Here is a 24,050-nt window from a genome sequence, read left to right as displayed (position 1 = left end):
GGAATTGTTTAGAATGTTTATCCCTTTCCCCAAAGTCTTGAAATTGGCAGGAAAGAAAAAATGCTCCAAATGTGTGGTCACGACTCAGCACGCAACGCCCTTCGTCATGATGAGAATCACGTCGGAATTTCTCTTGGTGACGTGAACTGGGTTAGCGCCACGTTACACAAGGCTTTTATGATTCCTAATGTCATTATACCCCTCGCTCTATTTTCCAAGTTGGACTATGATACGCACTAATAAAAGTGCACCTGGCACTTACCGGAAACTATTTCGAGCATTGCATTGGTCGTAAATCTGTCCTATTTTTCCCCCTCGATAGTCCGTTTTTTGGATTTGTTGCAAAACATCGTTTCGAAACACCTTTTACGCAATTCATTACATTGTGTTGACGCGCCGCGTCTTTGGAAAGTATGCTGTCAGGAAGAAGTGGTTGTTCATTTTAAACCGCGTTGCGCGCACAGCACAGCAGACGCCACGCAGTTTTGTGGTACCTGTGGAGGACCGAGATTTGAGACGGGAGGATACCTGAGTGAAGAGGGGGCAACGACCTGAAAGCCGTGTTCGTGTTTCCGTTGAATGCTCAATTGGATTTGCAACAGCGAACTGAAAAGCTGCCTGGACGCTTTCAGCACCACGCCTGCGAACAGCTCCCGTTTCCCCCTGGCGCGTTTTTCCGTCTGGATGGGCACTATCTGTCTCCTTCTTTCGTAGTTGTGACTGACTGCAATGGCTTCTCACGGGTTTTGGTCTCTCGGTGGCCAAAATGCTGGTAATCCTAATGCTGGCAGCCAAAGCCCCAGTACACGTAAGTAAGGGCGAATAATTCGAGTTATCTGAGAACAAACATCACCATCAGCTATCAGTCTAATCTCTTATACACTATGCACCAGAATGTACTAAGCGGTAATATTCAAATCCTATGTGCATGGCAATATCATGATTAGCTCACAACGTGTGTGAGAAATGGGACATTTCCTATGGAGAACCTAGCCTAAATTTCTTAGTTCAAGGTTATGGTGATGATGTGAAAGTATGAAGCTTATTTCATTACGACGTGGCTGTTTTCATGTTTATTATTATGAATTCAGCTACCATGTCAATGGCAAAATCGCGGTGCCATTATGTCAGTAATTGTTGAATTTTCATTGTGATATTGTGGTGGAAATATTGCCTGTAAATAAACTGTCCTCGAATTTCGCTTTGACTGTATTTGTTTAGCAAGAGCATGGTGTCAGGCAGCGGCCCAAAAATTTCCTGGTGGTCTTGGATCGAAATTATGTGGTACGTTCTTCTGAAATTATCCTCTGTTTTTTTTTTGCACATTTCGTTAAGTGCTATCATATTCGTAATTATTTCGGATATATTAAAATGCATGTCATACCCCTCCGTAATTTAAGATTTTTTACATCAGTAATAGCCTTGTAAGTCAGCATGAAAAGGTTTATTGTTTTGGGTTTACGATTTATGACTTGAATTATCTTCGGCTTTGCTGAAGCACTGCTAAATGTCGGCGAGGAAGCAGTCGACAAACCAGTCGACACATCAACCAAACAAGAGGAGGAGACACCGGCTGAGACCTGCGGTTGCAATAAACCATGTAATTGTTCTAAAGCAACCACCGGCTTTTCCGAGCTCTACTCAACAGGTACAAGCTGCCCCCCCCCCCCCACCACCACCTAATTTCCCCACGTTAAAAGCAAGGTGTATTGCATATTGCATACATGCATTTCTGTATTCTGTGTTAAATTAATCTGAACAAAATGGTCTGTAATGTGGAAACCAGGCCTATGCTTTGATTTTTTTTTACATCTTTCTTCAAATTGTTGACTTTTGTTTTACATAAATATCGAATGACCTAAAGCATTGTCTGCAAGTCTAATAATTTTACTTGAAACGATTATTTTCAACAAGGTAGTCTGTTTGAATGCTTAGTGTATGTATTTTCTAAGGAAGCACCCTTTATCCGTTAATCATCAACCTGACCTTCCTTTGTCAAGGTTAAATTATCACTTAATCGTTACAGTGTCGTGTTTTCCATATTGTCCAATTACATTTTAATACTAAAATACATAGCAATTAAATATTTTACAGATCTTCTTCCTGCTCTGGATGGAGACATGAAGACAATGACTTTCCTCCAGGAGGTCGTGGATATCTTGTTATCCTATATTGTGGAGTCGTTTGATAGGTCAACGAAAGTAATCGATTTTCACTACCCTAATGAATTACTCCAAAGAAACAACTGGGAACTTTCCGATGAGCCTGAGAGCTTGGATGATATCCTTGTAAGTTGTCGGGCCACCCTGAAATACGCCATTAAAACAGGTAATTTGCATGCCCTTTTAACATTCAAGTTTTGCTTGAAAATGCTGGCTTTTGGGGTAGATTTAATTTATTTGTTATTTTAATGCCAGTCTGGCGATAAGTGAACAGCGTCTATGTTATTTGAGCTTCCCCTTATTTCCCCCCTTCTATTAGAAATAAATTGACGGGTTTCACTAAATTACAAATGACCCTTGTCATTGTAAAGACGTACTGTATCACAGATCTATTATTTCACCTTGCTTCAATCAGATTTAAAACAGATTAAATCTTGTATACGGTAGAGCCTAATATTTAGGCCTTCTCAACCATGGGTAAGATTATGTTGGGCCATTCCCTAAAATCAAGCACAGACAATACACCAACACATATTAGCATTTAAATGCCATTTTCACGGCCTAATTAAAATCTATAAGCATCATTAAATCTCTCTCATTTCATTTTCTATGTATAGCGCACCCCAGGTATTTCAATCAACTCTCAACTGGATTAGACATGGTTGGCCTGGCGGCGGATTGGTTGACATCAACTGCCAATACCAATATGTGAGTACTCCTGGCTCAATGCTCGACCACGTGGCGAGTTTCAGTCATTTCCTGCCCCAGGTTCCCCGCTCTGATGCCAACTTATTATGCGCCTGTTTCTTCTGATAGTGTTGGGAGCATCAAAGGGATCATTTGAAAGGAGTGAAATGAAAAGCCTGGCTGGAATCGATTCCAACATTAAATTACCCTCTCGCCCTTCCCCCAAGTTAGCCCCCTGAACATATTCATGCTGAGAAAATTAAAATTATTTGAGCTATGACCATTAAAGGTCACTTTCAGGTTAGTCTGCGAAGTGTTCCTTAGAACTGCTGACAGGCTAGGCAAATTGCAGGCTAGGCAAATTGGGTAGTGCAGTAAAATGTAGATTTTGTCTATTAATTTACAATTAAATAACTAAAACTGAAAATCCTCCACATTTGGAAATAAGATGATTCAGAAGGTGTGGTACACATTATATGTTTAAAATATTCTATTACAAATATTCCCTATCAGTAATTTATTTTTTCAGTCCATCTTTCAAGATGAAGTGGCAATTTAATAGTATCATTATCACCTTTTCAGGAAATTCTTTTTTGTGTGTGTGTGTGGAAAGACATCAAATATCTTTAACTTGAAGGATTTGCCAATGTAGGAGCCCCTGTCTGTGTATCACCCTAGTTTTCTCCTCCTGTTCCTGCGCCTCTATTTAACAACCTCAACATGCCCTCAAACTGTCAATGACATGCTGTTGCAAAAGCACAGGCCGAGACTGTTGTGAAACAGGGGAAAAAACGTGGACTCTTTTTTTGGGTGCTGCTTTGGCGTTTTGTGTAACTGGGTCATGTGGTCTCCCGGTGCTGGACAGGTTCACCTATGAGGTGGCGCCAGTGTTTGTGCTGCTGGAATACGTCACGCTCAAGAAGATGAGGGAGATCATTGGCTGGTCCGATGGACGAGGCGACGGTATCTTCTCTCCCGGTAAGCGTCACGCGAGGAGCGTGCCTCACAGGGCTCCACCCACTCCGCACCACCACCCCCACCCTCCGCCTCCCCTCCTACCCCCTCCCCGACTCTCTGACTTGTTTCCTAATTTTGATGGAGCAGAGTGTCCGCCTGTCCTTCACGTTGCATCACAGCCTCCATTTTGATCAGTGGGTGTATCACACAGTCCAGAGACGTACGTATGTAATGAATGAGACATATGCAATGCATAAGGCCCAGTGTAAGCCCCCTCATGCTTCGATGGCTAGCCAAGAACCCAACATCAGGTGTGGTAATACCACACACTTGTAGGCCAGACAGACACTGAAGCTGCTGAGACTTCATTTAAACCTTTTTGACAGGTTTATTTTTTTTTTACTTTGTCTACTTGGTCAGCTTCACATGTTTTTGTGTACCGCTAATCAGTGGTGTTTATGTTTTAGTACGCTTTTTAGATAGAGAATGGCTTACTCAAAGACACAGAGGAGCAAGATGGAGACAAAAACAAGATGTGTGTGAGAGCAAGAGAGAGAGAGAGAGAGACAGATTTAGCGCCCACATCAGGATGCTGTTTGCTCTTTGTCAGGCTGTGTGGAGTGATATAGGCAGCTGTGTGTTGCCTTTGGCTGAGGCTGCACATCCTCATCACCTGCCTTTCATAATCACTGGTGGAAGGCTGAGGCGCTCTGTCTTTCTCCCCTAGGTGGCGCCATATCCAACATGTATGCCATGCTGCTGGCACGCTTCAAGATGTTCCCTGAAGTGAAGGAGAAAGGAATGTCGTCGATCCCCAAACTAGCAGCTTTCACTTCGGAGCATGTAGGCTCTATTTTTGTTCTTTTTTGTACTCTCTTCATTTTTCATTTTCTATGTTATGATAGCTCCTCTTTCTTTGCTTTGTTTTCTGTCTTTCTGGCTTCAGACAGGTTAATAAATTATGATTTTAGAGTAGGCTATGCCATCCTCATAATCTGTATTTGGAATTCATATGTTGATATATTGATTATTTCTAATATGAGGGTACTCTAAAAAGGGGACCTGATAGTAGAGAATGTGGATTTAAAATATCATGTATGATATGTTGAATTTGTATGCTGTGACTGTAATGTATAACAAGTGATCGATGACCAATCAGAAGCCATCCTCTGTCCCATGTTTACGAGATAAATGCAGTTCATTGGTAGGCAATCAAAGGTGTTATCACAGAATATCAGATGAGGGACATCTTAGATTGGAGAGTTTAAAATGGGGAATTTTAAAAGAGAGCATCTTTTTCATTATATTTGTAGGCAGAGATTGTCTATTTCCATTTGCCATAAAAGTCATCACACTGATGTTCAGAGACAAGGGGATATTATCCTTGTAGCCATAATAACTCATGGGAAACAACTAGTCGCAAGCAGATGTAATAGATCATATACTTCATGCATTCTCTTGAATTGTCTCTATCATTTTATGATGAAGGACTTCAAGAAGTCATTGATTATGAATATCTATAGACATTTTCATGTGAAAAAATGACCAATGACATTTTTTGTGTTGCAGAGCCATTTCTCCATCAAAAAAGGAGCTGCTGCTCTTGGCATCGGGACAGAGAGTGTCATTTGCATCAAGGTAGATGAGAGGTGAGTACAGAATACAGATGTTGTCACAGCCGTGATGCTACACACAGTAGACTTGGTGTATTGTTTGTTGTCTCTGATTGATTGAGATGATTGACATGAGCTCAAATAAAAACATAATTTCTTTTTTATTCCTCTTTTATTCCTACTTTTATTCCATTACTTTTGCCTTCACCAGAGGGAAGATGATCCCGTCCGACCTTGAGAAGAAGATCCTGGAAGCGAAGCAGAAGGTACAGTCTGAACGCTCGTCTCCCCTCGTCCCTGCCTGACCATTCTCTCAGAAACATTTCCCCATCTAATCGACTTTTATGGTCGAGCGGTGCCCAACAAGCTCACAGGAAAAGATTTACTTTTCAACAAAATGCTCCAACAGCTTATTGCATGTTATTGCACCTCTCTGATGAGGTGTAAGAAAACTATCAGTATCACTAGCTGCTCCAGTGCTCTGTGGAAGTGAATAGCTTTTGGACAAGTTTGAAATGACAATGACATATTGCTACCCCATTGGCTGGAAGCTCAATCAAAACTCTCTCCATCACGCATGATTAACATGTATGCTTTTTCAATACATAATATATAGTTTAAATATTATGTGGTGAAAGGAAATTCTACGTTCATGTACCGGTAGACTTTGTTGAGTAGATGTGTTGAAACAACATTCCATTAATATTTAACATATGAAACTTATTAGGTGTTGGGTATGTGTGGTAATCATCCTGCCCTCTGGCCAGCTCCAGCTGCATATTCTGAAGTCACATCCTTTCCCTCTGAAAGGACCTGTTTAAACTGATGGAGTGGTCAACATGATTTCCAGACGTTGTATGGCGGTCCATCCAGGCAGTAAAGTGTCGCCTGTGAATATCTTGTGTCCCTCCAGGGTCTCGTTCCGTTCTTTGTGAGCGCCACGGCCGGCACCACTGTCTACGGAGCCTTTGATCCACTCATCGCCATCTCGGACATCTGCAAGAAATACGACGTCTGGATGCACGTGGACGTGAGTGGGCATGTTTTTCTCCTCTGCACCTCACTTCCTGAAGGAGGGGGGGTGAGATGGCCGTCGCAGATTCACAGCAGTGTCTTTCAAAAGAGGAGGCTGATCTCATTTGCAGATCTCCGAGGCCTTAGCTAGCGTGTCTCCATATTAAAAGGGTCAATACGAGTATGTAGTCATTTGAAGTACTTGCTTTTTCGCTCAGTGCACTTTCAGACACGTTTTTGTTCTTACAGTAAAAGCCCTTCAATGTGTTGCAATGTTTGTACATCACACTGTTTCTCTTGATGAGGGGTGCACGTTATGATTATTAAGTGAGCTCTGCATTGTAAACAGAAGGTATTTATTATGTCAGTTCAAAGTATGTGTGCGTGTATGTGTGTGTGTGTGTGTGTGTGAGAGAGAGAGAGCGAGAGAGAGAGAGAATGAGTATGCTACTGCATGTCACTCTGAGTGGCGCTGGATAAATAGGTGTCTATTGTCATCTCATTAGTTTGTGACTCCATCATGCCTTTCATGTAGCCCATCGGTTTGTTGTTAGGAGTCTGGGCACACAGCTGTAGCCTCACCCAGCCCAGTCGAAGAGTAAGGAGCCACACACACACACACACACACACACACACACACACACACACACACACACAATTCTGCATGCAGCTGACCTGCAAGCCCAAGGGTGAGCCATTTAGAGTCTGTGTCACTGCAGACCAGACGAGAACAAGAGAGTGATGAAGCTCTTTCCCTTTTTAGACTCCCTCTGTCAAAACGCTCATTAACTTGCTGGGCGTTACAGTCTGGTGTGCTGGTAGCCTTTCTGTCCACTTTTGTCCTCATCTAAAATTCCATAGGAGGATGAATGATATCAGTCCATGTATGGCTGAGTCTTGTAATCGTTCAAATTGGGACTGAGAAATTTTGTTAGGTGGGCTGTTTTTTTCATAGTGTGTGAACTGAATGAGACACATACTTCTCTCTGACTGTGTGTGTGTGTGTGTGTGTGTGTGTGGGGGGAGAGAGAGAGAGAGAGAGAAAGAGAGAGAGAGATGCTTCTTGGCACAGGCAACATTATGGGCTTGTTCAGGAAGAAGGTGTTATCCAAATGCCATGTTGAGTTCTCACCAGGTGTGATGTTACCGTGATGATTTTATAGCACCTGTTCTCTGTGTGTGTGTGTGTGTGTGTGTGTGTGTGTGTGTAGGGTGCCTGGGGAGGCAGTCTGCTCATGTCGCGGAAGCACCGGTGGAAGCTGAACGGGGTTGAGAGGTCAGTCTTGTGATCTCCTCCCCACTTCCTGTCAATTTGCCGCTGTTGGGATTTGTGTTGTGTTGTTGTCTTTATTCTATTCGTTTATCTATTCATTTTCATAATGTTTTTGTTAATTAATTATTGTTGGTTCATTTAGTTGGTTTATTATTTATGTATTCATAATCAGGATTGTCAGGATTTAATGTTGTTTTCCTGGTGCCGATTTTTCATTCCTCTGAATAGTATTGTGATTACAAAATTTAATTTCTCTTGGCATACATTTGGGAGTGTGCCAGTTTATGGGAACGTAGCCTTACAATGGAGATCATTTTATCTTGTCTTCAATACTATATTCATTTATCACCCGGTGAGAAGAAATACTCTTATATGATTGGCTGGCGGGGTGGCTTTAATTTTCTGAATAACGGGACACCTATGAAGTAGATCTGGTAAAAAAAAAGTTTAATCGCCGTTCCATATCAATGCTTATGAATGGTAACTATAACAACCATAGTAGGACGACGGTTGAGCCTGGGGGCATGCTTTGCAACAATGGAATCAACTGTAAACAAGCTACATGTAACTGTTCATGCTATCGCTGTTATAGGGCCAACGAAAGTTGTACAACAAGTTACCGCATGTTTCCTTTGCGTGCTATAAAGGCATGGCTTTACAGTAGCAACCGGGTGATAAGCGGGATAACTGCCTTCGAGGTGTGTCCAGTTATACGGAATTAATAGACTCGAGCGGACGCAACTCCCCTCCGCTGCATGTATAACAGGACACCTCGGCGGCCGTTATCCCTTACTTAGTGTATATGACTATGCTTATGATGGTTTGCACTTTTGCAGGGCCAATTCAATGACCTGGAACCCCCATAAGATGATGGCCGTCCCACTGCAGTGCTCCGCCCTGCTGGTCAGAGAGGAGGTATGCAGGTGTTGCCCGGTGGTCAACCCATCGGTCTGGGCCCTAGGGAATGCATGACCTGGGTGCCCCATGAACCCATGAAAAAGGCTTGCAAACATCAATCTTTGTTACAGTACTGTAACATTGCTCAAGGGCCACATTGGGTTTTGAAAATTGTCCGGTGTGCCGCCATTTTTTAGCCTATCATTTAGTATCAAAAGTATTTTTTTTTTAAATATTAATTGCTTAAAAATTACTGCTAATTTGATGCTGTTTAACAAATGTATAAATTATGCACTGTCGCTTTATGAATTCACGTTTATTTCTTCTCAATGATCTACTGCCTGCTCCGCTATGGCTAGTGCTGTACCTATGGCTGTGCCCTCTCACAGTTTATAAATGATCAGTAGTGAGAACTACTGTTGCCTTCATGATTTCCTTTTAAAAGTTTCTTATAAGAAGGAGATATCATATATCAATGCCAAGCCAGCTGGAACCTGCCGCTCTCTCTCCCTCTCATGAGCGCATGACGCGTTCCCAATTAAATGGCTCGCATAACGTTAGATCTGCTGCAAAGGAGATAACTAAGAGTAGGCCTATCATCTCTATTTAACATGATGTTTTGACATTGACATTGTAAACGTTCTCTAATGAGAGTGAAAAGCAGTTTGCAGTAAAGCTAACCAACGTCGTTTCTAACGCAGGAAAAAAATAGCGAGCAGCCTGATAACCAAATGAAATGCTCGGCGGGCCGGATGAAAGTGCTTGGCGGGCCGGAGTTTGCCCACCCCTGCCATAGATAGATAGATACTTTATTGATCCCCAAGGGGAAATTCATCTATTTATTGCTCATTCATTCATTCATTCATTCATTCATTTATGTATTATTTTACTTACCGTACTCACTCGTTGATTCAGGGTCTGATGCAGAACTGCAACCAGATGCACGCAGTCTACCTGTTCCAGCAGGACAAGCATTACGACCTGGGCTATGACACAGGGGACAAGGCCCTGCAGTGTGGGCGCCATGTGGACATCTTCAAGCTGTGGCTCATGTGGAGGGCCAAGGTGAGAGCAGCAGAGTCAGTGCTCCACTAGACAGCGTGCTGGGCTGCTGGCCGGTGGCCTGTCCAGTAGGAAATGGTCTGGTGTGTGTACAGTATACTGTACAGTTCTACATCCTCTGACAGGTTTTAGTCAGGTTCACTATATATTTTTGTGGGAATTTTTGGGGGATTTGGTAAACTATACATTTTTGGAAAGGTTATTGTATAAGGAGTCAGAAAATTGATGTTTGCATTTGCCCAGATGTCTATGTGGCCATGTTGATTTAAAAAAAAAAAAAAAACTTGAATTTGTAATATTTTGGCTACTGAATAAGCTGGAATGTTGGAATTTAAATAGCTAAACCCACAGGATCATGAAATCCAATGGTGCTAGTTACAAAACTACAAGACTTTACCCCATTATGTCCAGTATGAAATGGTCTGGTGTGTGTATCATGTACAGCTCTGACAGGTCTGTGCGTATCTTCAAAATGTGTACTTGTTGGTTAACGTGGCTTTAAAGTGGTTAAATGTGGGATATTTGTAGGTTTTGAGTCTTGAACGTTGTTACTCAGCACTCTTCCTTTGCATTGTATTTTATACAGCGCCACACGTGCCACAAAGTGATATTACAACAGAGCCGGCCCGCCACTTGCTGATCTGCATGCTAACTTCAATAGTTAGTTTACAGAGCTTATGCGTTTTTTGACACTGCATCAAAAGGGTTGTTTTTTCACATCCCGTTGTTATGTCTAGGTCATTTTTGAATGTTTTAAACAAAAAAAAAAACCTCCACATAGCACCTTTAAGGTATCACCATGAAGGATCTCTGTTGATAAGGCCTGCTCTGTTGATAAGTTCTGCTACATCAGGTGTAATCAGTTGGTGATTACGGTAAAGGAAGGAAATATAATAGTTTTGCAACAGTTCAGGTTTCTATAGCAAGATGCATATGGGCACTTTTGCATTGTTTCAGTGTACTTGCAAAGTTTACCCTTGTCCTTCTTATCTCTTGGCTCAGAGTTGTAGACTTGATTGACAGTATGAGTGGACCGGTGTCTCCTCCTAGCAGCTCCTGATAGCGTGCTTAGAGGCCTGATGCAGGCTTGTCGTGATCAGCAGATTCTCTGGCTCTTGACAGTGAGCGGTAAGGGTAATTGCTTATCCTGCCACGGCTATGTGTATTGGCAGAAACTGACGTAGTGCAGACAGCGATTGCTGTTTCTTTGCTTTGTGCTGCTGTCTCTGCTGCTTTATGCCCTTCTTACATTTTACTCTCAATGCACCTTTGAGTTCTGCGGAGCATTCACAATCGTCGGTTCATGCCGGGCCCAGGGGGTTATGTTTCATATGGGAAATAAAGCCACTGCTGGAATTTAGGTCCAGAGGTTTTCTGATGCCTTGTCATTAAGAGATTTTTATGTGATTTGTGAGCCAAGACACACGCTTTCAATCAAGCCATAGTAGAGAAACACTTCATCAGATGTAGGTCTTAGTTGTAAATGGAGTAACCTGAGTCCGTCTGCTTTACACACATTTTTTTGACTACGGAGAACCTGGTGCTGATGCTTAATGCAGCCCAGGACATGGCAACTGTCCATCCTCACTGACCTGTCATATGTGTAACAAGAGATATAAGGTCAAGTCACTGGGATACAGTTTCCCTGCTTCAGAAAGAGCTGTGGATGGTTCTGGAATAATCATTTAGCTTTGCTCTCAGTGGATGGATTGTATTGTTTAAGTTGCCATACCATCTGGCTGGAGGTCTCTATTTGTTAATGTTCATTCCCAGCTGTTGTGCTGTGATCACAAATATTTTGTCCAGGCGGGGAGAGTGCTGTTGATTCATAGGTTGACCTGTCAGAGCTGTTGCCATGGTTTCGCTCCTTCATGTATCAGACCCTGGGGGGGAAATCACCCTGTCAGACGATTTATGTTAACACTTGTGTGTGTATGTTTTGTGTGTGTGTGTGTGTGTGCGTTCACAGGGCACCATCGGTTTTGAAGCTCAGATTGACAAGTGTCTGGAGCTGTCCGAGTACCTGTACAACAAGATCAAGGACAGGGAAGGATATGAGATGGTCTTTGACGGAAAAGCAAGTGTCCACTTTAGTCCCTCTCTCTCTGTCTCGCTCCCTCCTTCTGTTTTGTCTTTGCTAACGTTATTGATGCTTTCCTTTGTCCCTTCTAATGGCTCTGCCACACTGGACGACAAGATGAATGGTGTTGCTGTGAACATGAAAAATGTCTTTGATTCCCTTCAAAGGTGTTACCGCACTGTGATGCCATTATTCTGGATGGCGAGCATGAAATGACAGGCAATTAGTCATACTACATATAGACATGCAGATGGCTTCATTCTGTGTCACAGTTCTGCTTAAAATGTACTATACCCGTATGCACATAACAAACAACGTCCCCCCTTCATGTTTAGCATTTCACAGAGTGTTTGGTAATGTGGTGCGTGTCGTGGGCTGTTTTTAGAGGTCATTGCTGCTAGCCAGAGTTTCTCCTTGAAACGAATGGGAAATGCATCAAGGCTAATTTGCATGTAAATGGACGTCGCCGCTAAACTGACATAACAATTTTGCTCTGGGGTCCCACGCTGCCTGCCGACCTCAGCAGCCAATGAGCAGAGACGAAGTGGCGCGGTGCGGTTACTTAAACATAATCGAACGTTTGGGATTATAAAAACATTATCCCAGCTGCTAGAAAGCTATTTCACTGCTTGCTGCAGTGGGGATTCCAAAAATATGCACCTGCTGTGGTTTCTGCGCCTATAAAAGCCAACGCTTTCAAAATCTAACTGTAGCTGCAGATTTATTCAATCTTTAATTGTATACAATATGTTTGATTTAACACTCGTTTTGTCATTCTCAAAACCTACTTTTTTATTCTCAATCAGTACATGTGTTCAGTGATTTTAGATTTATATTTTTTGTCTGTTATGTATCAGTGCTTATTATTCCATCTGATTTGAAGTCTTGAATACTGTCTTATCCTCTATCTTTTGCACATGAGTTGAATGAAGTGTATTTGACTCAGACTGATGATGCAGAGATGCAGGTTCAGTGCTAACAGGCCTGTGCATTCTGCTCTGCCTCTGCTACAGCCTCAGCACACCAACGTGTGCTTCTGGTACCTTCCGCCCAGCCTGCGCTACGTGGAGGACAAGGTGGAGAAGCAGAAACGCCTGCACAAGGTGCCATTTGATTTCCTTGTGCCTCAGCTCTGGGGTTTAAATACATATTTAAATGCTGCTAAGAACACTTATCTTGTTTACTCCTGTGTGCTTAATATATATGTACAGTGTATAGATATATATATATATATAGAGAGAGAGAGAGAGAGGGGGAGAGAAGAGAGAGGGAGAGAAGAAAAGTAGCTGGGTCAGGAGACAGAAAAGGGGACTGCAGAAAGAGAACATATAGCCTAAATCTAAAAATGAGCCTCCAGTATTGGAACAATCAACAATGTAGTGAAAAATGTGTTGTGAATGTAGTGTTGTATACCACCATATATAAGGACCACCAGTGGAAATAGAATGCATTTGTGTGTGTGTGTGTGTGTGTGTGTGTGTGTGTGTGTGTGTGTGTGTGCGCGCGTGAACATGCGTGCATGTGTTTGTATGTGCATGTTGATATCCTGGGAGACCAGTCATCCTGATTGGTCGTTGGCTGGTTTAGTGTCAGCCTCAGGCAGCCGAGTCCTTAGCAGCTCTTATCAGCAATTAAGGTAGAAAGCAGGAGCGTGCCAAACATACAAAGAGCTCCTCACACATCCGTCACTTACACAGATAAACACACACACACACACACACACACACACACACACAACCCATACACACTCACACACACTTACACGCATGCATGCACGCACGCACGCACGCACGCACACATGCACGCACCCACACACACACCCACACACACACACACATGCATACAAACACATTCACAATGTGCATTGGCACATGGTGAGCACTGTACTTGTATCTCTTCCTCTGTACAGTACATTATTTCTTTTTAGGTACAATTTTGAGATCATAAGCATAATTGTGCTGCTGATCATTTTTTGCCTTTGCAATAGAAAATATTACAGTGATGAGTTAGCAAAATCAGGCTACCAGTATCAAAATCAGTAAGTAAGCTCTAAGAGAGTCATCTGTTCAGAGATATCAGCAACATGTTGGCTATGAGTGGACAAAGCCTACATAATAAGCCTCTATAGTCATGCTTGCATTACACATCACCAATCTGCACTGACCAACCCAGTCTGCAAGTGTCTGGAGTGTCGTCTTTTTTATGTGAAGTCTTCAGGGCCCCAAAGTACTGAACTAGCAAGTAGAAGGCAAGTAGCAACTCAGACCATTGAGGGCTCCTTGTGCATCAACCCAGGCATCTATAAGCACATTTGTAAAATAAAGTTCATGACTTTTAAATCAGTCCTTGTGACAGCTCAGGGAGGAAACACATTTACACTGTTAAAAACAGTTAAGGGAAAGTGATGGCCCTGTCCAATGCATTCCTCTCCATTTGTGCCTATCCTGTTGTGACTGGTGTTTATGAAGGAGTAAAAAAGGCCCTCCACCTCACTGTGGACAGCATTTCTGAGGGTGATTGTTCAGCCAAAGCCTCTGGCAAAGTAAGGAGTTCACAAAAGAACACCTGCAACCCATTTGGGAGGAGAAATAGACGATAATTATAACATTCTAAAAGCTGCCAACGCACTACTTTGCAGGTCTGTCCTTTGCCCCCTCCCCCCTTTTTTCTGGCATGCACCTGTGTTCAGTGAAACAGTGAAACAAAAACATTTTTGTGAATATTGCATTCATAAAACATTTGTATCTGGTGTCTGCAATGGCTCTGCTATAGAGCTTATTTTCCTCAAAAGCATTTTAGTACATTTGTAATGTTCTAATCTTACCTTCAACACGTTCAACATATTCCCTTCATTGACTTCAGATCTTCACCACCTACATATATTGTACAAATTCACTCATTGACTTTTTTTATTATATAGTTCGGATTAACTGTTACTTCAAGTAAGTGTTAACCATGCAAGTACGCCTGCTTTAAAATGCACCGTACGAGCAGATTAGCCTACTAATCATCCATAAATAAAGGAAGAGTGGGGACATGTTGTAGTCCCTAATAACCATTGTCCAGAGTGCCAAGATATGTGCTGCTGGCAAAGAGAATTCCTAGAGAGGCCTTTGTGTATGAATGTGCTTCAGTGAAGCATGGGGTTGTAATTACGTATGAGAGACAATCACACTGGCCTGAACTGCCCGTCTCCGCCATAAGGCCACCGCTCAAAAGTGGCAGGGCATCCCATTGTGGTCATCAGAGGAAGGACTGCAATTCCTTTTCACCCACAGAAACAACCCTCAGCGTCTTAGGCAATTTAATCCCAGACAGGCACTGTGGCCAATCCTCTGCAAGGCACGAAAATACTGTTGATTTGTTATTGTGTGTGTTAAGATGTGCTAATTTCTACGAACATCATTTTGATTGCTTAGAAGTACCAGACTGCAGATAAAAGCAGAGCCATGATGAACCCAGATGGAAAAAGAATATAAAAAGCCATTTTATAACACAACAGAAACCAACAACTGGATTTTATCATTACCATGTCACAATGTCTGTCTAGCCAACTGCAGAGCGGTTGACACTTAATTGAATCTCGCTCCTCTTGGTACATCAGCAGTTCACGTTTGCAGAAACCAGAGAGGGGTTATCAAGCTCCAAATAAATTACTCCTACCAGGTGTCACTGAACGATAACTCCTCTCGTCTGAGTCATGTGCCGGACGTGTGACAGGTCCAGCTGTGCGTAGATTTACCTGTCAGCCGTGCCGGCTCTGCCTGCCTGACCGAGGCCCTGCCGAACGTAATTTGCCTGTCTCCTGATAGCGTGATTGAGGGCAGTGTGAGCGGTGCAGAGACGAGCAGAAGTTTGATGGAGGGAAGCAGATAAGAGAGCAGGGGCAATCGGATTGTGCCGTAAAACTGGAAATTAAACACACAGAGGCGGAACTTTCACTGTGTCAAAGCAAAAGATGCCATCTTCCTTTTAACTGCAGAATGTCATACCATTTATTACCACTATATATAACATGATGTAACCAGATCTCATATTTTGTTAAAACAGGTTTTACAGTATGTGGCCTTTGTATAAATTATGTGAATATATATTCAAATATATTTGAGATACATACAGTATGAATATACAGTATATGAACAACACAAGTGAGGAAGATATCTTACCTGTGTACAAGCTGCAATATACCACACAAATATTTAAAAATATTTGTCTTAAAAAATATTTCTCTTAAAAAAACTTTCTCCACCTTGTGCTCCAGAATTCAATAAAAGACCTTTTACAAAGACCTTTTTTAAAAAACACAGTTCCCAAACCTGTGAGATGTGTCCATGTTTACAATTAGGCACATCATTGATACCTGTTCCCATTTGCTATACTGTAAACACTGACTCGTACCTGTGTTTATGCTCTCAGGTGGCCCCTGTGATCAAGGCCAGGATGATGGAGTACGGGACGACCATGGTGAGCTACCAGCCACAGGGGGACAAGGTCAACTTCTTCCGCATGGTCATTTCCAACCCGGCCGCCACCTTCGAGGATATCGACTTCCTCATCGAGGAGATCGAGCGGCTCGGCCAGGACCTCTGAGAAGCCTGAGCAACGCAAGAGTGCTGCGAGTCCCATGGCTGAGAGCTCAGATACGTGTCTCCCCTCCCCCGATGGATGAAATGTTTGTCTGTGAATGTACCAGTACTGCGATTCTTTACTTTGTCTCCTCTGACATTTCCTAGAGATAGTTATATTTAAGAAAACATCTAAACAAAACAAAAAAGACTTTAAAATCTTTCTCTCTATATTAATATACAGTATATATGTATACATATATATATTTCAGTATTGTAGCGATGTTGTGGCCTTCTTGGTCCAAAGCCATGTGAAAGTGTTTATGTCTGCTTTTCATGTCGACATTAGTGCATTTGATGTACCATCATAAGTACGTAGTGTAAGTATGAGGACATGTATTCTCCAATCCTAGTGCAATAGAAACTGAGTTAGTTTATACTAACCTTAACCAGACTTCATAAGTGCCAGAGATATATGAAATATCTTTTGATTTATTGAGGCACTTAAAGCTTACCTCAATTTGGGACTACTGCCTTTACAATCAATGGCGTCCTGTATTGAACTCTTAAGGTGTGTGTCTTTCTTTTTATGTCTAGAAAAATGTAATTATTGGAAAGAGGACATTTAGATTGTGGCTGTCTGGATGGATATCATATCTTTAATCAAAAAATAATACATTTCCTCGTTATGGTGGGTGCATTCATATTTCCAAAAAGCATTTATTTGACAGCTTTCACTTTTTACCTTATTTCATTCATTGCATCATCAGTTCACAGCTAGAATGAGTAACTAGAGTAACTAAGTAACTCTAGAGAAACACAATGTCCTTCCTTCGTTAGGAATAGATACATTGTATGGGTATGCATCCGTCACAAATAATAATGTTTACGTAAATACTTTTTGAAAGTCATGAATGTTGAATAGATGGAACATGCTTTCTGTGTTAAGACACTGTTTAAGGCCCCTCCAGTCAAGTGTTACCTGGCCGCTTTCAGTGAAGTCCAGGACAGTGAGAATAGTGGCTGGTGATGAGGATGATGATAATGATGATGATGATGATGATGATGATGATGATGATGATAACTGTGACCATGACACAAACAAAATCATTTGCCAATTAGACCGAAGCACACAAACACCATTTGCCCAAAGCTCAGAACTAAAGGACTTCTGTTATTTGAACAGAATTTTCATATTTTTAGCGGGATAAAAGCCTCATGTCTGTTTCTTGGTTTGTTTACAACCTCCATCTTTAACTGTTGAAGATAGTGATTCCTGACGGAGTTTTTGCTCAGTCCTGACTTTGTCTGACTTGAGATTTTACCTTTTGGGAGAATACTGCTTGGCGTCCATGACCAGCTTGGATAGAGATGTGGTGTGGTTGCCAGTCGGAACTTTTATTGAGTTTTCATACTTAAATGGGTGCTGACATAAACATGGAGGACCATAGGTAATTTAGCGATGATGAATTTTATCACATAGAGAGAAGTTACTGTTTTTAAGTCCCTTGATTAATTTGCCAAGTGGACATTCTCAGTCTAGATAAGCTCAAAACCCTGGAAACCGATGTCAAGGTCCAAAGGTCAAAAACGTACAATCAAAAGCAATACAAGCCACATACTATATGATCCGTTGGCTTCTTTCCGTATCAGTTTTAATTTAAAAACAAAGGCAATAGGCTGTTTATATTCCCAACACATTACTTGAGATCCTATGATGTATATGGGAAAAGTTAATGAAAAATCACTCAAAATAATATTTATTGGAGAAGCACCAGTTTTTGTGTGTTTTGTAGTTGATTCAGTCTGCTCATGCAGGCAGCTTGACCATGTAGCGATGACATGAGGGAGGTAGGAGTCAACATTTTAAAAAGCACAATTACTTACTTACTTACTTACGGCGTAGTTATCCGCATCAGCTTTCAGTTTGTAAATAGACTTTTAAGATGTCCATGACAGAGTGAAGATGTATGTGTATACATTGGTGTATATAAGGCAAATAACCAGAGTCTATTTGTGAAGTAAAATATTATTTTGTCTATTTAATAGAGATTATCTGACTTTAATCCCATTGGTCATTAATGCTTTTGGGTGACAGAGAGAGAGTATTTATGTGTGTGTGTGTGTGTATGTGTGTGTGTCAGACACATGAGGTATTAAACATGTCACCTAACTAAAGAGACAAATGCGTGAGGAGACAGGCTGCCAGCACATTCTCGAGTAGGATTTCAAAAGAATATGCAAAGCCATTTTTACAACACTAAAGCCCGTGGTCTTTGTGCCCAAGTGATATACTTGACAGGTTGTGCCAATATGTATTTTCCTTTGTGTGTTTGTAAATTTGTTGCCTTAGTATCAATTTTACAGTATTTGTCTTGTTCTTCTCAAGGAGAGTTTGTGCACTTTAGCTTTAATGTGCAAAGCTCTGATATGTGCAATGTTGAAATGGTTGTTCATCGTTTGATGTGGGATTTTAAAAGTTAGGGGAAAAAACAACAAAAACAATCAACAACTGTGATTTGTCGAATGTGTCACGCTTTTGAGTCTGTTTGAAGATTGAAAGTGGAAAGACTGGTTTATCTCCTGAAACCTTGCTTCTGTTATTCAATTGCTTTTGTAGTTTGAGCTGTACTTGTAGATATAACGAAGCTACCTTGTTCCTGTATCTACCTACACATCAACAGGCTAATTTATCTTTATATGGAACACAGAGAGAACAAAGTGGACTTTTTCTCTGTCCCCACTGAATTGGCAATCTCTCTGTGATTTTACAGCATCCAGTCACTTCAGCCTTGTGGAGGTAGTCTTGGAACATCCGCCATTTTGTTTTCTTAACTTGCTGTTGTTGCTGCTGTTGCTGCTACTGCTGCCACTGCTATTGGCCTTGCTCATTTTGCACGTGCATGAATGCTTTTGCCCCCTCTGCCCCCCAATCCCCATCGCACCCAGCTTGTGAATTTACAATCCTTGTGACAGTCTTACCCAACGTCTGCTCTTGTAGCGAGTGATTATTAGCATAGCTTTATGATATAGCATAGCGTTGCTTCAAGTACCTGTGTTGCCCACCCCCACCCCCACTCCCTGAAGATGGCTATGCGCTAAGCAAGCTAGGCAAGCAAGCATGCGCTCCTCGGCTCGACCCTGTCTGCTTTCTGCTGAACTGAGTCCTCTGTCTTTCTCTGTCTTTCCTCTTTCTCGCTCTTTTCTCTATCACGTGTCTATGGATGAGCGCTGGTGTGTGTGTGTACACTATGTGTGTGTTTTTCTGTGGGTGCACAGCATGTTACCGCAAGTATCTTCTTCGCTTTTGAAATCTTCTCTCTGAAGCTTTTGCCCCCCCCCCCCCGGTAGCAGCAACCAGCTTTTGAAAAAACAAATGTTTTTTTAGCACTGCTTACTGGCTAGCCACCAGGTCTTTCAGCCTTGCAGAGATATTTCCTGAGTCCATTTGTGATTATTTTTAGCAACCTGACAAAACAGGGTAACTCATGCCTCTGAAGTGAGTGTATTATTTTGTATAATTGATTTCTATTTCTCACTGTCAATTAACACCAGTGATGATGTGTCAGTCAAATTTTCTGAAATCTTTAACTGGAACAACTGTGCAAGCGAATAGGGCGTCTGTTAAATCAGAAAATAATATATGTGTAAGATGCCAGCCTCTCTGAAACAAAAAAAAATGAAATAAACAAAACTGTCATTTTGGCCTGTATGTTAACCTCCCTGGGAAAATACAAAATAAACTTTCTCGCCAAACTGACTGCCTGACTGAGCCTTCGAATGCATGAGTGTCTCAATCCTGCTACTTTTTTTGTCATGTTCTTCCCTGTATGGTTGTCTATTTCTCCTTTTAATGTCCAGTTTCTTAATCAAATGTGATCTCCATTCAGATGACAGTTCTTATTCAGTATTGATGAATAATTACAGTTCCAGCATTAAGATAAAGTCAAAAAAGCAAAGCATTAGGATGATTAGTGCAGGTGTAACAAAACCCTTTGTCACTCACAATGAGCTGATATGAACAAAGGTAAAACAATGTCCGCAGTGTTATATAAAGCCCTTGTTATGTAAACACTGAATGCCTTTTGTGAAGAAGAACACTTCAGCTGTGAAAAAGGTTGATGATTGCAGGCAGACCTTAAAATTGGGCCCTTGTCTACTTGTTAAGCACACTGTCATAACGCTTTTACTGTCCTGTCCTACTCCACTTATTTGGTACCAGTTTTTAGCCCCTGCTTTTATAGTCCTCTAGCCCCCCCTATATTGGCTATGATTTATTATCATGTAAGTGTGTGTGTGTGTGTGTGTGTGTGTGTGTGTGGTATTTATCCATTTCACCTTGCAGAATAGAAAAATTCAATGTAGCCTACAGGGTTTAGATACCTAACCCTTGGATACCTTTGGATTTTTTGTTATTATCGTTATTCATCTGTTGTCCTAATGACTCAATTTACTTGGCTCTGTAGCTTATTGGGGTCTGATTTCATCATTATCAGACAGAAGAAATACATATATTAGTGTTACCGGATGGATGCAGTTTTAAAGAAAGATGAAGAAGCACCACAAGAGGGCTCCCAAGAGTGTGATGAACATAGGAAAATGTCCATCTGTTACTGAATGCAAACATACTTGTACGTGTTGTCGTGCATGGGGTGGCTCTATCACCATTGCCTACCTGTAAAAATGATAACTAGCTCCTCTAGATGGCGCTTTCACCCCACATTTCTTTTCTGTGAGTGTGTGGTTTATCTGGTCCCATCAGTAAACACTGACAAAGATGAACATTTTTAGAGGCAAACATTCTTTGCAAGCCAGCTCATTTTGTTTTGGCAAAAGCAGAGGGTCAGGCAAAGTTGACATCATTCACATTTTGAATGCGCTCAAGTGCAACATTTACTCCAACATGTTACCATCATGAGCCTATTGGACCCTAGACCAAGTGAAAGGAGCGGATGGCCTCAGTCACTTCCCAAACACCGGCAAATGCTTCCAGATGGCATGTCTCTCTCCTTCATTCCCTCATTTTCCCTTTTTCAGGAAACCAGACTCAACCAGACTTCCTAAGACTGGGAACATAAGGGGGGGGGACTATTGTCAGTTGTTGTGAAGCTCTGGGGTAGACAGAGTTAAATAGTAAGGTTTCAGAGTATGGTGTGTGTGTGTTGTGGGGGTAAATGTTAGGTATGGGTATGTGTGATAATCATAGCTCTATTTCTTAGATGGATAAAAATGCCATTAATTTATGGATGTTATGGTTTTTGAGCAGCTTAGCAACCGCAATATGTCAAAGACGTTCTGAATGACATGCTTAACCCTCAGGAACTTCCTCTGTACCAATTGTCAGGGATACTTAACCTGCCCTTCACACTACTTTTGACCTTGTAAGACATTAGTTCAGTCCAGGACAGGCAGGAGAGACAGATACAGTATGTGGTGGCACATACACATGTGGTGACAGTAAAAGGACTGCACTGTTCCAGGTGAGATTGCACTGTTAGCTGATCCTGCAGACTTGAGAACAAGATCTAGAGTAAACCATGTCTTGTTGAAAATGTAAAACTGCTCATGTGTTCATGCACACTTTGTCTCTCTCTCTCCTTCTCTCCATCTCTGCCTCTTGTTTTCGCATGTCTCTTGCTTGCTCTCTCTCTATCTCTGTCTCTCTCCCTCTCTCTCTTTCTTTCTCTCTCTTCACTAAATATATGTAAGTGTGTCTGTGTGACTGCATGTCTGCACAGATATGAAAGAAGCCAAATTGTTGCCCCCTGAGAATGACTTAAGAATCCAATTAGAAGGGTGATAACAGCTGTGATAAATATTTGCGGGGAAACAGCTGGAAGTGCTTCAGGAGGCTTCCTTCCTCATCCACACTCTTTGTAAGCAGCATTCACAGCTCATTCGGTTCCCTGGCAAAATGTGCACTACAGAATGCAAACACCCATGGAGATAATGGATAACCACAAGTCTCTCTCCTCTCTTATTTCATCATCTGTGTGTGCATTTTGTGTGTGTGTGTATGTGTGAGAGAGAGAGAGACAGAGATAAAAAGATAGAGTATGTGTGTGTGTGTGTGTGTGAGAGAGAGAGAGAGAGTGTGTGTGTTTCTATCACTTTCATTCATAACGTTGCCTTATTTCCATTTCACACCATGTGTGAGTGCTTTTGTACAGCGCCCTCTATTAATTGGCCCCCCTGGTAAAGATGAGTAAAAATAGGTATATGAAATCATGTTGTGCCATTTTCTCCTAGTTTCATAATGAAAACAATGAGGGGAAATCCAGTCTTGGATGGAAGCTAATTTATTCGAAGAATAGCAAAGACACACATCACAATGAATGGCACCCCTAAATATTGATTGCTTATAAGGAATTGTTTCCTCAGAATGAATTTGCTTCCCGTGAAAGTTGGATTTCCCCCCATTGTTTTCATTGTGAATCTAAGATAAAACATCAAAAGATTACTTTTTATACCTCTTTTCACTTATCTTTAGCAGGGGTCCCAATAAATGTGGAAGGCGTTGTATTTGTGTGTGTGTGTGTGTGTGTGTGTGTTGTGTGTGTGTGTGTGTGTGTGTGTGTGTGTGTGTGTGTGAAAGAGAGAGAGAGAGAGAGAGAGAGAGTGTTAGTGCACCACCTGCAATGACTCCACTGACGTCTGGAGGCAAAAAGATCAAAAGGCCCTTGAATCTGCTTGTTGGGAGGCAGTGCTTTGTTGCCTGTTTCACACACACACAAACACACACACACACACACACACACACACACACACACACACACACACACACACACACACACACACACACACACACACACACACACACACACACACACACACGCACACACTCCAGATGAGGAGGTTGCATTGGTCTGGTCCTGGTTTCTACACATGCTGTTTGTAATCTAATGATGGGGTAGGCCACCAGCATCACTCTTTCCTTCTCTGTTTCTCTTCCCCTCTTTTGTCACAGCGAGGCAGCTGACATCAGCATCTGGCTAACATATTGACCCCTGCTTCTATCTCCTCCTCTCTTATTCCATGACAGATGCAATCAAAACATATTTTTAAGTATATCTATAATTAAAGAAGACTCTGTTGATGTGTTCATTTCAAAGCACGCTTTAAACAGACTGATGTCTGATGTTCTCTCGTCACTTTGTCTAAGGGAACTCTGATGTTCCTGATGATCTCATGTGTTTGTTGGTTTATTCTTTCAACAGTTGTTTAAACTCATATTTTGTGTTGTGACAATATGTCCATGTTTGCTTTGTGCTGGTCTAACACAGATGACGCACCCCATTCCTCAAACATGATGTGATGACCATGACATTTTGCTACTGTCTCTATTCACACGTGCCCGTGCATCAATATTGGGGACATATTGGGGCTGCTCTTGTTCTGTGTTTTCTCCAGGAATTTTTCACCTCACCTTAACCAACAGGGTCTCTGTGTTTGTCAAACAGGACATGTTTCCAAATGGTTTGGATTTGAGACCCACTAAAACCTAAATATCACACATACCGGTACCTAAATCGTGGTGGTCTGCAATGCAACAAATCCCCTTTTGCTATTGATTATTCTATTCTTAAGAATTATGTTATTTCCACTGAGACATCAATAGGGACATTGTAGATTTTAAAATGAGCAAATGTTGCCATTAAAAATAATAATAATAATTAAGAAAGAAAACATTTTCCCAGTGAAATTAGGGATGATTTCTCTATGATGGACTTCAGAGCACAT

At 41.7% G+C, this 24,050-nt stretch overlaps 1 protein-coding gene across 1 annotated transcript; it reads left to right on the top strand.

Moving 5' to 3' along the window:
- Positions 1-111: 111 nt before the first annotated feature.
- Positions 112-20,066, top strand: gad2 (glutamate decarboxylase 2). Its single transcript, XM_048265748.1, has 16 exons — positions 112-808; positions 1,222-1,284; positions 1,499-1,648; positions 2,095-2,328; positions 2,780-2,870; positions 3,715-3,827; positions 4,534-4,649; positions 5,376-5,455; positions 5,631-5,685; positions 6,333-6,449; positions 7,645-7,709; positions 8,543-8,621; positions 9,519-9,668; positions 11,635-11,742; positions 12,759-12,848; positions 16,162-20,066. Exons 1-16 carry the CDS (start codon positions 730-732, stop codon positions 16,333-16,335), a joined length of 1,764 nt encoding a protein of 587 aa, XP_048121705.1. The 5' UTR covers positions 112-729; the 3' UTR covers positions 16,336-20,066.
- The last annotated feature ends 3,984 nt before the right edge of the window (positions 20,067-24,050 follow it).

Source organism: Alosa alosa, chromosome 16, assembly GCF_017589495.1.
Source record: "Alosa alosa isolate M-15738 ecotype Scorff River chromosome 16, AALO_Geno_1.1, whole genome shotgun sequence".
NCBI lineage: Eukaryota > Metazoa > Chordata > Actinopteri > Clupeiformes > Clupeidae > Alosa > Alosa alosa.
Note: the sequence above shows the minus strand (reverse complement) of the source record. Positions and strands in the feature narration are given on the sequence as shown.